Source organism: Pinus tabuliformis, chromosome 9 (assembly GCF_031772625.1).
Source record: "Pinus tabuliformis cultivar Carrire ecotype Pingquan chromosome 9, CPIR1, whole genome shotgun sequence".
Lineage (NCBI taxonomy): Eukaryota > Viridiplantae > Streptophyta > Pinopsida > Pinales > Pinaceae > Pinus > Pinus tabuliformis.
The window spans coordinates 1,994,234,433-1,994,249,590 of record NC_142307.1 but is presented as its reverse complement, the minus strand read 5'-3'; the positions used below and the strand labels follow the sequence as shown (position 1 = coordinate 1,994,249,590).

General features: G+C 38.4%; 1 protein-coding gene across 1 annotated transcript in view; it reads left to right on the top strand.

The window, feature by feature from the left end:
- The window catches only part of LOC149157031 (protein PLASTID TRANSCRIPTIONALLY ACTIVE 14-like), a 297,084-nt gene extending 282,789 nt beyond the window's left edge, over nucleotides 1-14,295 (top strand). Inside the window, exons 11-12 of the mRNA XM_089444948.1 lie at nucleotides 13,019-13,284; nucleotides 13,565-14,295. Of these exons, the coding sequence (XP_089301074.1) occupies nucleotides 13,019-13,097 (79 nt within the window). The 3' untranslated portion in view covers nucleotides 13,098-13,284; nucleotides 13,565-14,295. The remainder of the gene's footprint in view (nucleotides 1-13,018; nucleotides 13,285-13,564) is intronic.
- The last annotated feature ends 863 nt before the right edge of the window (nucleotides 14,296-15,158 follow it).

Here is a 15,158-nt window from a genome sequence, read left to right as displayed (position 1 = left end):
TCACTGGCATCCGTTTGGATCTCAAATGGTCTTTGAAGATCAGGCAGTGCTAGTACTGGTGCTGTACTAATCTTTTCTTTCAAGGTGTCAAAGGCTTTCTGCTGTTTGCCTCCCCACTGAAACACCTTGTTCAATCCTGTTAAAGCATGTAAGGGAGCTGCAATTAAGGAAAAGTTAGAAATGAACTTTCTCCAATATTGTGTTTCTCCTAAGAAGCTCCTAACTTCTGTAGCAGATTTGGGTTTAGGCCAGTTTACAATGACTGCCACCTTAGAGGGATCTATCTTCAATTCACCACCCCCTACTATATGTCCCAAATAATTCAAAGATGTTTTGCCAAATTCACATTTTGAGAGTTTAACATAAAGTTTTTCTCTTTTCAAAACATCTAGTGTTTGCTTAACATGCTTTAAATGTTCTTCCCATGTTTTGCTAAATATCAGAATGTCATCCAGATACACAATAACAAAATCATCAAGAAAAGGTCTGAGTACATCATTCATTAATCTCATGAAAGTAGCAAGAGCATTGGTTAAGCCAAACGGCATAACCAACCACTCATACAACCCATGCCTTGTCTTGAAAGCGATCTTCCATGCATCCTGTTCTGCAACTCTGACCTGATGATATCCACTATGCAAGTCTAACTTGGAAAAATAAACAACTTCTTTCAATTGATCTAACAGATCATCTATGCAAGGAAGGGGATAATGATTTTTTATTGTTATCTTATTCAGTGCTCAGTAATCAATGCACATTCTCCACGAGCCATCTTTCTTTCTCACCAAAACGATTGGTAACCCACATGGTGATGTGCTAGGTCTGATGAATCCCTTCTCGAGCAACTCCTGCACTTGCTTCTTGATTTTTGTGTTCTCTAAAGCCGACAACGTGTACATTCCAATGTTTGGCAATGGAGCATCTTGCTGCAAAATAATATCATGCACTATTTCCTTTTTGGGTGGCAGACCTTTAGGTTCTTGAAACAAGATATCATATTCTGAAACAACTTTTTCTAAATCAGCTTGCTGTTTAGCATTACAACCCTCAAATACATTGGTTTTATCAGGTTTCTTTTCCTTTACAACCATTAGTAAAAATTGTTTGCATGAATTTATCATTCGTTTCATCTGCCCTGAGTTTATGAGAGTATAATTATTTTTGAGCTTATGAACTCTTACAAAGTATTCGATTCCATCTTTAACAAGTAGATACTTGTTCTCAGCTCTATAGAAGATAGCTTTTCAGTCATACAAGTAAGGACTTTCTAAAACAATTCCACATATAGCCAAAGGAATTATGTCTAAGTCAACCTCATCTACAAACGCTGACCCAAAAGAAAACTTGAGTTTGCATTGTCTAGTCACTTGTAGTTGTGCTTTATCATTTAACCATCCTAATGGGTATGGTTTCTTATGAGGTGTAGTCACCAATCCCAACTTCTTTACAATTGCTTCAAAAATTAAATTTACTTGTGAGCCACTATCAAACAAAGTATTAATCTTTTGATGTTTCATCTCCTGAGTCCGACCCCAAATCTTTCTGAATAGCTGCAGCAGTCGTCTTTTTCTTTCCCTAGAACTTCTTAGGTCTTAGCTCGAGATGCAGAATCCAACAGTGCTTATCATCATGCCCATCCTTCTTATAGTGAGTGCATGAAGACTTGCATTTCTGTGCAGTGTTGGCCTTCCTTGCTTTCCATTTCTGTTTTCTTTTCTCCTTATTCTTGCTTGCAGTGGGTTGGGCTGATCCCCCAACTTTTGGACTTCCATTCTTTCCTCTAGCTTCTAGATGTGTAGCTTGAACAGATAACCCATCTATACTAGTGGGATTAAACATGAGGATAGTGTGCCTCATGTGGCTGTGTAGACCACCAATGTACTTCAATAGAGTCTCAAGTGAGTCTAATGAGACTCCTAAAATCAATGCTCTCTTTCTAAATTCTTGGGTGTAACCTTGTACACTTTGCCCTTTCAACTATCGAAGAGTTTGCCAGCTCATCATGGCTTGTTGCATGTAGGCCAATGGATAGAACTACTTTTTGATTGCAAAAACAAATTCACTCCAGACAGAAATAGTCTTACCATGTCTCTTCATGTCAGCTTTGGTCCTGCCTTCCCACCAAACCAAGCTAGTGCCTCCAAGGCGTAGGCTTGCCAACTGAATCTTGCTCTTGCCTAAATCAATACTCTGCACTCTGCAATAAACATCAATTTGTCTAATCCAATTGTCCAGCTTTTCTGCATTCAACTCTCCATCATATATTGGTAAATCAAATTTAACATCTAGTTTAATCAAAGATGTCTTCTTTTTATGTTCAGGGCTATTAGGAGGTGTGAGAAAGCTTTCCTCTTTCCCTTTGCCTTTGGAGTGGTCATGGAGGAGAGACTCATCTTCTCCTTTGTCTTGTTTGGAGCCTGATGAATCTTCATCCTTGTGTTTTCAAAAATTCTGATACATTTCTTCTACCATGGACCTTATGGCTAGGAAACTATCTATGAATTGAGGGTCTAGCCCCATAGAACCTTCCTCTGACATTGTCTTCTGAGGATAGACTCTTCCAATTTCAGAATTAGTTTCGACCAACTCTCCTTTTCCCAATTTGAGCTTTGATCTAGTTAGCATTCAACAGCTAAATCCAGCACAAGCTTGTCTAACCTTAACAGCCTAGGGCTCTGATACCACTTGATCTGAAAATCACTTGTGAGTGATCTTAGTTAATTAATTAATGAAGGTATTACAGACTCATGTGCTGGTGTGTGTCTATGTTATCTTAGGCAACAGATCGATAAGATTGCAAAATACATAGACACTAGGAAACAGTAAGAGAAAACACAACAAGCAAATGCAAAAACACAACAATTTAATAAGGAGTTCACCAATCCTCCTGGGCTACATCTCCGGTCCAGCTTCCAGTTGTGGCCTTCTTTATTGTGTCTTTAAGCAAAGTTTTTAGAATGAGGAGCTCAATTTGAGTCTCCTGAAACAAATGATGCTTAGTAGGGTGGTACTTGGATTCCCCAAGCCACTAGAGTGCACAGACTCCCCCTTACTAAGTCTCGACCTCAACTGGTCTTAATGGGATGAGTCCAGCTTGGTACTCAGTTCCCGACAGATATCCTCTCAGGGATTGCTTGAACCTCTCAAGCCTAGTTCTGTCTGCTCGATGCTGCCTTAGCTCTGCAGGTCAGCTCGGTTCTCTGTTCTCTGCTACTTGCTTCGCTCTCTATTCTGTCTCTCTGTCTCACTGTCTCCTCCTTCTCTGTTTTTTGTTCTCTATTTGTTCATGGCTTAAAGCCAATCCGTCCCTTGACTGTTCACTTCCTCTTCCGTCTCTTCAGATAGCCTACTGTTGTCCCCTTGGAATTCCCTGCCTCTGTGTCATCGCTACTGTGTAATGTTTCACCGGGAGGTGGCCACTTGTCCTCTCATGAACTGAGCGCCAGCTCTTCCTCGACAATTCGTTATTTCGGTTACTTTGTGAAATGATTCATTTGCTAGCTTAGCGGTCAAATCGGACTTCAAACCGTTATGCGCCGTAGCTTATTTCTTCCTCCAAATCCGGTCTCCCATCGGGTGTAATCTCTGCCGTTAAATCTGGGACCCCCAGATCCTACAGTTATCGCTCTTATCGCGCGGTTGACTTGCTCGAACGTTAGCCCACGATGAGAGCGGTTTTCTCTCTCATCCGCCAGACACGCGTCATCTAATGTATGGAATCGCTCGTTCTCTTGACAAACCCGCTTACTGCCCGAAACGCCTCCGATGTATCGTCGGTTTTGGAGCGCGGGACCCGCCTGTCGTTTCAGCGCTTTTCCCATGGTTTTCTGGTTTCCTTGTGACCGAGCGCTCGGGGCTTTTCCATTTTGAGGGGTTTTGCCCATAATCGTGCATAAAAAATAGCCTCCGTTTTCTGATCTGGATTTCCCAATTGCTAGTTTGCGCCACTGCGCGGTCTCCATGGGCCAACGGTCAGCGCGCTTTGACCGAGGTCCTCGTTGTTCCGTGCTGGCTACAAACTGCCATTGTCCAGAGGTCCTTCCTTATAGCTCTTTGTTCACAAGTTTTTTTTTGAAGTCTGTCATGATTCAACTCTGATAATTTTCAAGGATCCAATTCTGATCAGACCACCTTTTGGTAGATCAATGCCTTAGTCTTGAGAGAATGGAGTCTATGATGAATATGAGTGAGGACCTTTCTTTCTTGGTCAAGGAGGCCTCAAAACTACTTCGCTAGCCTTCTAGGTCAAAGAGAAGCAATCTTGTAGCTTTTATACTTTGATGTGCAAAAGGTGATGGCTTATCAATATCAATTCATTGATAGAATTACCCATAGGAGATTTCGTTCACATTACATGGTCCATACATTGAGAGATGCTATAATAGAGACAAAATTCTACAATTTAAGAATTAAATGCATGCAGTAATTAGCCCTAACAATAGTGAAAGTCCTAGTCCACTGTATATGACAAAGTAAAACAATAATAGCATTAAAAACATGTACTTACATGTAATAGAATATATCCAAACATCCACAATTTGACAAGAGAGAAGCTCCAAGATAAGATAGACCAAATCCACATATCAAAATTCATCTATAAAGCTCCAATTCATCTGCTAAGAAAAAGTGCAAAATTTTCAAGAGAGAGAAGAGATCCAATCCAAAGTGATGATGAGATAATGAACTCATCTCACTTGTATTTATACACTAATGAGGAGTTCGAATTAGCCTTCTTGGCCTACATAAGCCCCAAAAATAAAATAATATTCTAATAATCTAACTTTTGGTGACAAGCCCACCAAAATAGCTCATAAATGAAAGAATAAGCCTCTCAAGAGGTCAAATAATAGTCTATGGATGTCGTAGGGCCCTCTAAGAGGCCTAATGAGGTCCATGGGTTCCATAATGAAGAGTAGGATCCTCAAAACTGATGAACAAGGGGTTGGCCCCTTGTTCTCTAAACAATAAACTTGTGGTGCTCCCAATGGGTGTGGGGTCACAACAATAACCTCATGGGTCTCCAAATGAGTCGAAGATTCCTGTGGATCATCTGTAGGGGCTTTGATGATGATGTAGGGGATGCCACATTGTCCTACAAGTCTTGGGTCAGCTGCCAAGTGCATGATACATCTATGGGGCCAACTGGGAAAAAATGAACCAGGTGCATCTTCCTCGTCCAATGGGAGTATCTCGAGCATCTTTGACCATCCTCGGGGATCCATGGAGTGTTGTCTACTGTTGTGGAGGCCCATGGCTCTCAACACACACCCAACATGTGCTAATATAGCCCTCTGGAGGATTAGGACCCCGTATAGGGAGACCAAACCCAAGGTGGAGACCATCTACAACCTTGCATAAGATCCAATGCATCGCCTAACCTTCCAGTACAACAAGTCATTAGAGAAATAGAGTAAATGAGCTTACCAATCATGGACCACAGGTGGGGACTTCATAATGGCCCGCCCTTTCATAATGAACTTTGGGATGTGCCCATGTCTCATAAACTCCAAATGGGGTTAACCAGGTATCCTATTAAGTGGTTTCCTCTTCTAAAGGGAATAATATGTTCAAGGTACATCCTTCAAACGATGGTGGCATGTGACAAATAGGTGAATGAAGTAGGGGATGAGAAGGGGCATCTCTGCGTCACATGCTAGGGTACAAGGGTAACTAATAAGAGGGAAGTCCACACTTGGGTTTATAATGTATAGGTGAGAGCAATCGTGGTACATGAGGTGCCCCGGCCTTGATTTTTCCACCCTTCTTTATATGCCTTTTGCCTTTTTTATGATTTTCTTTGATTAACTATTTGGGGTTCAAGGGGTAAGAGCATGATGCATAAGATATAGCCCTGAAAACCCCCTTTTAAGGTAGGGTGGTTCATTGCCCACCAGGGGTTGGGACAATCATGGGTTCCTATATGATGAAAGAGGCTCAGAGAACCTATAGGAACTAAGGTGATGACCATGATGATGGGGTAGAGCTCATGTATTGGCTTTTGCCCACGTGCTAAATGTGTTTGTCACAACCATATTTTGCATTTTGTGATACATTTTCTTGTTGAATGTGGCCAAATATGTTTTATTTTTCTTTTTAATTGCATCAACCTTCGATGCATCATTCCAAGCTTGACCCAAGGTGAGGGTAAGGGGAAGGGGCACGGTAACCCTATGTGGACTCAGTGAAGGAATGTGGACCCAGGTGGGAGAAATGATGAACGGGGTAATAATGAGTGGAAAGGGGGTAATATGAGCAGATACGAGAGTGAAACCACACAATCAAAATCGTGGTTCCCATGAAATACCATCCCTAAAGCCAAATGGCCAGTAAAAGAGATTCCACAGGACTAGAATGCAAGGTTGATATCCAAAAGGGGTCTAGGGGACAAGGGCACAAACCTGACCCTTTCTTTCCGCTGAATACCCCCATCAATCCATGCGTAGAAGTGCCCATGATAAGAAAACTACAATACTCAATTACCAAATGACAAGGCATACCTTTAGGTTCCGGAGACCCACCTTCAAACATACGATCATGGCAAATGGGCGAGGGACCACATCGCTGGCTCAGGTGGCGGAGAAATGGCACAATGATCTAGCTGGTGGCTGCAAGGGGTTGTTGACTGCCGGCTGAGGACCATCTTGTAGAATTGTTTTTGTTCTAGGGATATCTTCCACAAAATGGTGGGTAACAGGTCCTACAAGAAAATGGTTAGAGTTTGTGTGATCCTTCCTTGATGCTCTTATCCCCAACACTCTACCTATGTGCTGCAAGATCAAGAAACATATTAGTGTAGAGTGAAGTTGAAAACAATTAAATAAAATACAAATAATATACAAGAAACCAAATCAAGTGATGGGAGTGAACCCCATCACTTGGTTTAGCTTAGAAAAGTTTTCAAATAGCTAATATGAATCAATGAAGCACTATTTCAAAGATTTAAATTTTAAAAATAATTGCTTGTATACAAGCTATGCCCAAACGAATCTCGCAAGACACTTTTCATAAGATAAACTAAGTGAATCCAAATAACAAATGAGAGTTCCTTTGAAGGTGATCCAAGAGTGGGTTGGTCTCCCAAAGATTTCCCCTCATGCTTGATCCAACAAAATTTTTTCTACAATACTCAAATCAAACATTAGTCCATATAGATTTAGATAAGCAAACAATGAATTGAAACTTCTAGAAATTTATTTGAAAATAAACTAAAACTTTCAAACTCTAGAGCCTACTTTCAAATCAAATGCTAATACAATATAGCTTTGCACTAGCAAGTTTACAAGAATATATGGTGTTAGTCCTTACAATCTCCTAGGCTGAAAAGGAAATCGACAAGGGTAACCTCAAACCACTTCAGCTTAGTAGCTAGCCCTACTGAGCATGAGAGGGATCTCTCCAAGTCTCTTATCAGTTATATGACTTTAAAGCAAATGAATTTTAAGCTAGATATGAGTATTTGTTTGTTTGTTTGTGAAAATTTGGTTTCTTTAAGTATTTGTTGAACTTAGGATTTGAAGCCACAAATAGGTCTAGGCTATGGGAATGCAGGAGCAAACATAAGAAGGAGCAAGATATCAGAAGCCATGGTGTAATTTGAGTATTTTTCAGTGTAGTATAGAGGATATAGTGTGGAAGAAACTAATGAGCATAAATAAACATGATTTCATTAGCTTAGGAAGACAAAACACATAACTATGAAAACTAGATAACGGAGCTTGAAAAACAAGAATTCTGAGTATTTTATCACAAGGCATTCATAGAAAGAAGAGATATAATGTAGATAAAGATGTTCAGACTACGAGAAAACAAAAAGAATGAAGTACAAGCACCATGAACTCACTAGGCTAGAGTTCCTTGAAAATAGCTACAACCTGTGTCTGTATAAGTTGAAAGATGATTACAATGCAAGCCTCCTTCACAAAAAGTTCAACCCTCTTCTCCTGAACTGAAATGATACTTATAGACTCTCCTAGATCACTTTCCCACCTTCAAGAGTCGAATTCCTTGGTGGAGTTACTGACTCCAAGATTCTCTCAACCAACAGGTGAGAGTGAGAAGGTGCAACTCAAACACTTCATGAAGAGTTTGTTTAGGAGTTTGCTTCTTTTATGAGGCCTAATAAACATCAAAAACAACCTATGATGTACATTTATTCATGCCTACATCACCTAGCCTCATAACTAGTGCCATTACATAGAGAATCTTGACTTTGACCAAGTCAGACTGAAAACTAGAAATTTTACATAGTGAAATTTTCCAAATAAAAACACAGAAAGTGCAGAAGTGTAGCGCCAACTTTGAGCTGATTTTTAGGTGCCTTCCAAGGGTCAAAATGCAAATCTGAGAGAACGGTCAACTAGCCCTTCAAGTCTAGTTTCCATAACAATTTGAATTTCTGAATTTGGAGCATGGGAAGACCTTCAAAAATCCATTCTCCCAAGGTCACTCTAGAAGCGCAACACCTGTCAAAAAATGGTCCAAAATGCTAGTTTTTGCCACTTTTTTTGCATTTTTCTCCAAAACTAAGCCACCTCTGCAAAATCTAGGCAAATGGGTTTTTAGAGGATGTCAAGACCTTTCCAAAAATGTTGACCTTTCCTCAAATGGAGGCCTGAAAAAAAAAAAGCAGTTGAATTTCTGAACTTAGACCAAAATTTGCCAAAAAATTCAAAATGCTCATAATTTGCTCAAAATTGGAGGGAAAGTGTAAAAATAGGTTTGTTATAGGTTCATGGATGCTTCAGCAAGCATCTCCAAGTTTCCCTCATCCTTTTGGTCTTTTTTGGCTTCCTTGAGCTTGTTTTCAAGTTGTTTTACTTTGACATTGGCAATCATGTTTTGAGTTTGATAGTGATGCGCCATGTGCCTGAGCAATTGATTGTCTCTATTTGCCTTCTCAAGTAGCTTCTCCAAGTGTTCATTCACCCTATTAAGCCAATATTCTTTATCTTGATGAACCTCTAGGGAAATCCTTTCTTCTAGGTCAAGGTCTTCATTAAGCAACATTTGTTTTGTTCCTCTTGCAAAGCTTTCTTGAGGCCTCTTGTTCTTGGTCTTTTCCTTTTTCCTCTCACCTCTGATGCTTCAGGCTCGCTTGATGTCATTATCTCCTTACCTTTGCCGACTTGCTGCATTAACTTAGCTTTTTCCTTTTCTAGGATCAACTCTTTTGCTTTGAGTTGACTGTTTTCCTGTTCGAGGAATGATATAACATACTTTTCCCTTTCCAAATTTATCGCCAGCTCCTTGATTTGGTAGTCTTTGTCCCTGATAGTTTGTCTCATGCTTGTGGTTTGATCCTCAACCTCTGGATCAATTAGTTCAAACTCATGTTCCACTGTGTCCTTATCCTTTGCTGCCATTTCCTGCTTTGTTGATGAAGAAGGCTTGGCCCCTTTCTCTTTGTGAGAAGAAAACACAAGCCTCTGCCCTTTCTTATACACTTTGGTCACCTCAGGTTTGGGTAGCTGAGTCTTCTCCACTATTTTGCTAGATGACCCCATCTTTGTTTGTTGTTTTGGTGCACTTGGAAACTGAGATGTTGCATTTTCCTCATGCCATTTTAAAGCTGTTTCTAAAAAGGCTTCCCAAGCCATACCTCTCTCTGCCAGTTGGTGAAGGACAATGGTTTTGATGAGACTGTGATGGAACAAGCTTGGGGAGTGCTCTTTGTCCTTTAATTGTATCTTTTCAGACATTTTTGAAATGCTCCTGAATAGGTAATTACACATGTTGAGTGGCTTTTGAGATGTGAAGTGCATCAAGAGGCGAATATGATAGGCATACAACCTGGAGAATCTACCTTCACAGGTAAAGAACCTCATGATAGTTTTCATTAAAGGGGCATATTTCTCTAGTAAATATCTGAAAGGCATGAGGTGAGTATGTGTATCTCTGTATGGCGTCTTTAAGAAGGGCTTGTAGTTTTCAAGATCTAGACTCATTCCCTTAAACCAATATTCGCCATTGTCTAGTAAACTAGTTGCTAGTGAGATGGAGGCCACTGAGAAACTAAACTCAATACCAGCAATGACAACAGTCTCTCCTTTCAGTTGTGTTGCTACCCAATCTGTCAGTTGCTCATAAAACCCTGCCTCACTTACCCTTTTGCAAAATTCCAAGCAGTGAACATCCTCAAAGCACTATTTGATGAAAGGATAGGAGTTGATTGTGTTGCAGTCTGATGGTTCATATCTGAGAATCCTCCCTCCTTTGTGGTGTCTCTTTATTTCCAACGAAGATTCAACCTCCATGATGACACAAAGTCCTAGCAGCAGGAAGTGAAAATAAGATGTGAGGTGTGAATGGAAATGAAGTGATATGTAGGAGATTTTGACAAAATGATGGGAGGGGTTTTAGGAAAGATGAGATGACTTTGAAAACTGATGAAGATGAGTGAAGAAAATAGTGAAAAGATGTTGCTTCCAAGTGAGACCAAGAGGGTTTATGATGAAATTTGCCAAAAAGAACTCTAGGGATGAGCTAGGGTTTTTCTTTTTTAGTGTTTAAACTTTGTTTGGAGGTGGATGAACTGGTCAAAATGACTCATCAAACATGTATGCAGGTGTAGGATATCAATTTACATGTTTTAGAGATCAAAAATTATGATGGCCATTTTTACCCTAGCATTTCCCATGCAAAATTTGCTACAAACCCTAACTTGAAAAATTATTGACATGGAATGAAATTGGGAAAGCAAAAGATAGAGGGTGATGGTGTACTTGTTCCTTAGCTTAGAAGACAGTTAAACCAAGCTTGCAAGCGAAAATTTGAAGTTTGGGAGAATTTGGGTGAGTTTCGGGGCACTCTGTCCTGCGCGCAGCACAGTTCACAGAAGCGCAGCGCAGTGTATATATTTCTACCTCGAACAGTCACGTTGACTGATGGAAACCTTTGACCGTTCAAAAAAAAAAAATTAGCGAATATCACCGCAGTTTTAATGATGGCTACGGATTTGGGTGGAGCTGATAAGGGAAGTGCGAGAACTGGGAGGTGGACACGGTGTGTGGCTGGACTGAAGGTTTTAGTGTATCCGCAAAGGATTCGTATGGCGGGAAGTGCGTAGACAGGGAGGTGGAGTGCAGAAATGGAAGATTCGAGCATGGGTAGCCGACGGTTCTCTTTTACGTGTGGAACAGATTGAAGGGAACGTTGGATCAGATGCAGCGTGTGGTCATCAAGTCAAGGAACGGCGGAAAGCACTGGACAGGGTGTCGGTAATGGGTATGGCAGCGGAAGGTAAGTACAGTGATAGCAGTGGACAGAATAGTGATACGTACAATGACAGCAGTGGATGGATGCGTGAAACCAGCACAGGCGAGAGGATTCGACCCGCTTTGATACCAATGAAGTGAAAACTTCTTGATATATATATATATATATATATTAATGATTAATTGACCGAAGATAATTGTTTACAGTGGGGGTTCCTGGCTTATATACCGCCATGGACACCCTTTGGGGAAAGGGCATGATCTTATGATCGTGCACTTTTGTCTAATTAACCTAAAATTAAATAATAACTAATTTTTTACATAACAAGTTGAATGGCGAACCTATGGTAAAATAAGGATTGCAAGCTACAAAAATAAAAATAAAAAATTACATACATGAGTAACATGACAAAACACATTGAACTTTTGACAATTTAACAAACAAAAACACCATCAAATCAACTCAAAAATATTTGATAAACCAATGTTATCCAAACCCAACCAAAAACAAAAAACAAAAAACAAAACAAAACACATAACCATACCGGTTTGCCGGAGAAAATTGGTCCTCTCCTCCTCAGCTCTCAATCCACCAAGGTTTCTGAGTCGTTTTCTCCTCCAATCAACGCCCAATCGACCAAGGTTTTTCTCCTAGGTCACTCCCAATCCACTGTTGCCGCTGTCTGTAGAAATGAATCAAAAAAATTTCGTTTTTTTGGTGTTATAACCCATTGTCTGTCGGCCCAATGATAAAAATGCTATCGAATCATGATAATTTCGTTTTTATCGCGATTTTTTTAATATATCGCAATTTTTCTGAAAAAATCGCGAAAAATAGGCATAAAAATTGGGCGATTATATCGTTGTTTTTTAAAAATCACGATAATATGATAAAATCACGATTTTCGCATCAGTTCAACCTGCTCTTATAATCTCTTGATGGAGGCTCAATGGCCACAATTAACTCTCAACTGATGGCTAAGATCAATTTGACTTCATCAATAGAAGTTTCTAGAGCAAAATCAAACTTCCTTAATTAATTCCCTTTAAGTAATTATTTTCTTAAGTTAGACTTAGGAACTTTTTAATTATTGACTAATTAATTTAATTAAGTTGTCTCCAAGTCTTTTCTCGTGAAACCTTTTCCGGGGTTTTGGAGATTTCATGTTCCTTAGCTTCTTAGACATCATAGAGACTAGAACACTTGTCAGCGGCTATCATAATCTAACATAAGTCACCTAAAGGATATTCTAAGTCAATAGGTCAAAGATGACAGTTTCAATAAGCTCTGACAATGTGGGAGGGCAAATGCTACTCCTAGAAAAACTAAATCTAATACAAAGTGTGTGTCTATATATGCAAAATGAGGTAATGAAAATTACAAACAGTAGGGCATCCTCAAGAACATGAACATGTATAAAAGCACCAAGACATGAGTAATAGTAATGATTTGGGTTATATCTCACATTCCTTCTCTACTCCAGTGTTTTATTATGATAGAGGGGCCATTGAGAGGAAGGGACAAATCAGAGGCATGTAAGGTCATCCAATACTAGAGCTACTAGAAATGGATTCTTAGAAATTTGGGAAATGTACATCTTTCTCACAATGACTTATTTTAGCTATTTATGTGCATTAATAAATTATCTTTCTTTCTATATAAGTTTTATTTCTTTCCATTCAATTTTTCTGTCATATGTTCTATTAACTTCAGAACTTATGGTCTCTTGAAATACATTTCGAGTTGTCGTCTGCTTTAAGCTGATATGCTTTGTTGCATTCTAAATTTGTACTTTCCTGTGTAGATACCGGATTCATCGGAAGCAACTAATAAAAAAGATTATTGAATCTCTATCACTGTACATGGAAAGGATATTGTTTTGACCAGTCAGAAATTTCAACTTTCAGCATTCCGAGCTAATGTTTGAATTCAAAAGTGAATTCAAAAGTTGTGCCTAGGATCTATTAATATTCATCTTGATAACAATCAAGGAAACCAATGTGGCTGCATTTCATTATCTTGTGCACCAGGAGAGGCAGAGAAGAAAGGACCCATCGATAATATTATAAGGTATTGTCTTTATAAACCTTCTTTTGATGTCATAATTTATGCCTACATGCTTTTGTGGAATTAACGGGGCTCTGAATGAATTACTGTTTCAGTAATCTTGCATTGAATGTGTGATTTTAGTTAGGGTCAATTCTGCATCAAATCTTTAGGTACATCTCCTTAAATGAATCATGTTGAATAATTAGTCAGCCTAATCAATCATGCTCTCATTGATGCTTGAAAATATTGCCCTATATATAATTCCAATTTTGAACTCCCTGCTTCAAAGTTATTGTAACAGATTCATCAGCCGGATCAAATAGTCATGAACTAAGGTACAGGTTCAATTTGCACAGTTCAAAATGTCGTAAGATATTGAACTATTCGAGTGTAGAAATGAAGAAATGGAGTAACTGAGTAGTCATGTGATTATATGGGATAGCCTGTCAGAGGGATAAGATCCTACATTAACTGATGAGAGAAAGATCAGATTGAGTCTATTCTTAAACATCGTTTTTTACTTATTAGTCTATTTTTAAACATTCATCTTTGTTTACCATAGATTAGCTATTTTGAGTATCCACATGTGAGGAAAGTTATTTTGTTAGGTATTATGTACTAGAACTCATTGGAATCTTGAATTTCCAATTTTGTCACAAACCTATATCATAAACATGTATACAAACTTATATTATGGACATGTATCCATTGCTATTGCAAAGACCAACTCAGTGGTGTAAAAGTTGGTTTTGAAGAACGTATTTTTTCTCTCTTTCAACTTTCCATTGTATACAATTGGAATCTTGAATTTCCAATTTTGTCACAAACCTATATCATAAACATGTATACAAACTTATATTATGGACATGTATCCATTGCTATTGCAAAGACCAACTCAGTGGTGTAAAAGTTGGTTTTGAAGAACGTATTTTTTCTCTCTTTCAACTTTCCATTGTATGTTTGTATGATTAATGTGGATATTAAAAGTAATTACTAAAGGTTTGGAAATATAATATTTTATCTGTTTTTTCACCTTCTTTCTCTTTTATTTCTCTCTTTATATCTTTGAATTCAAAGTTGATTAACTATTTTTGTCTTAGTTGCAGAAGTTCAGAAAAGACTCAAAAGAATTTTCCCTTACCCCAAATGATGGCACATTTTGCTGTATAAAACATTAACACCTTTGTGGTTTTCACATTTAAATTCTCTCGTACAATAAAACATTAGTATCTTTGTGTTTGTCATACCACAAAGATGTGAAGGCACAAAATTCATATTTATATATAGAATGAATAATTGTTGATGAATTTTACAATGTGCAGGCCTAGCTTAAATATAGCCTAGGGCACCTTTTCAAATAGTTATAACTTATACCTAGATTCATGACTTTTAATTAATGTTAATTTAATTATTGTTTAGTATAACATTGTATTCCCCTTAAAAAAATGCTTTATAGTTTGATAACACAAATATGCGAAGGCACAAAATTCATATTTATATATAGAATGAATAATTGTTGATAAATTTTACAATGTGCAGGCCTAGCTTAAATATAGCCTAGGGTACCTTTTCAAATAGTTATACCTAGATTCATGACTTTTAAATAATATTAATTTAATTATTATTTATTATAACATTGTATTCCCCTTAAAAAAAAATGCTTTATCCTCAAAGTATAGGTTGTTGATGAATTTTTTTTTCTCCCAAGAGATTTCTTCTTTCAACTGGGTCTTCCACTTATTAAGATATTCTTTAATTATCCATGATCATAATTTCTTTTCCCTATAGGTAATGATATCTTCTAGTTCTAAAATGATTTTCCTTTCATCACCTAAAATGGGAAGTGTTGTCTATGATGTTTGGTGCTTACCTAGTACTCTCTTGAGGTAAGATGG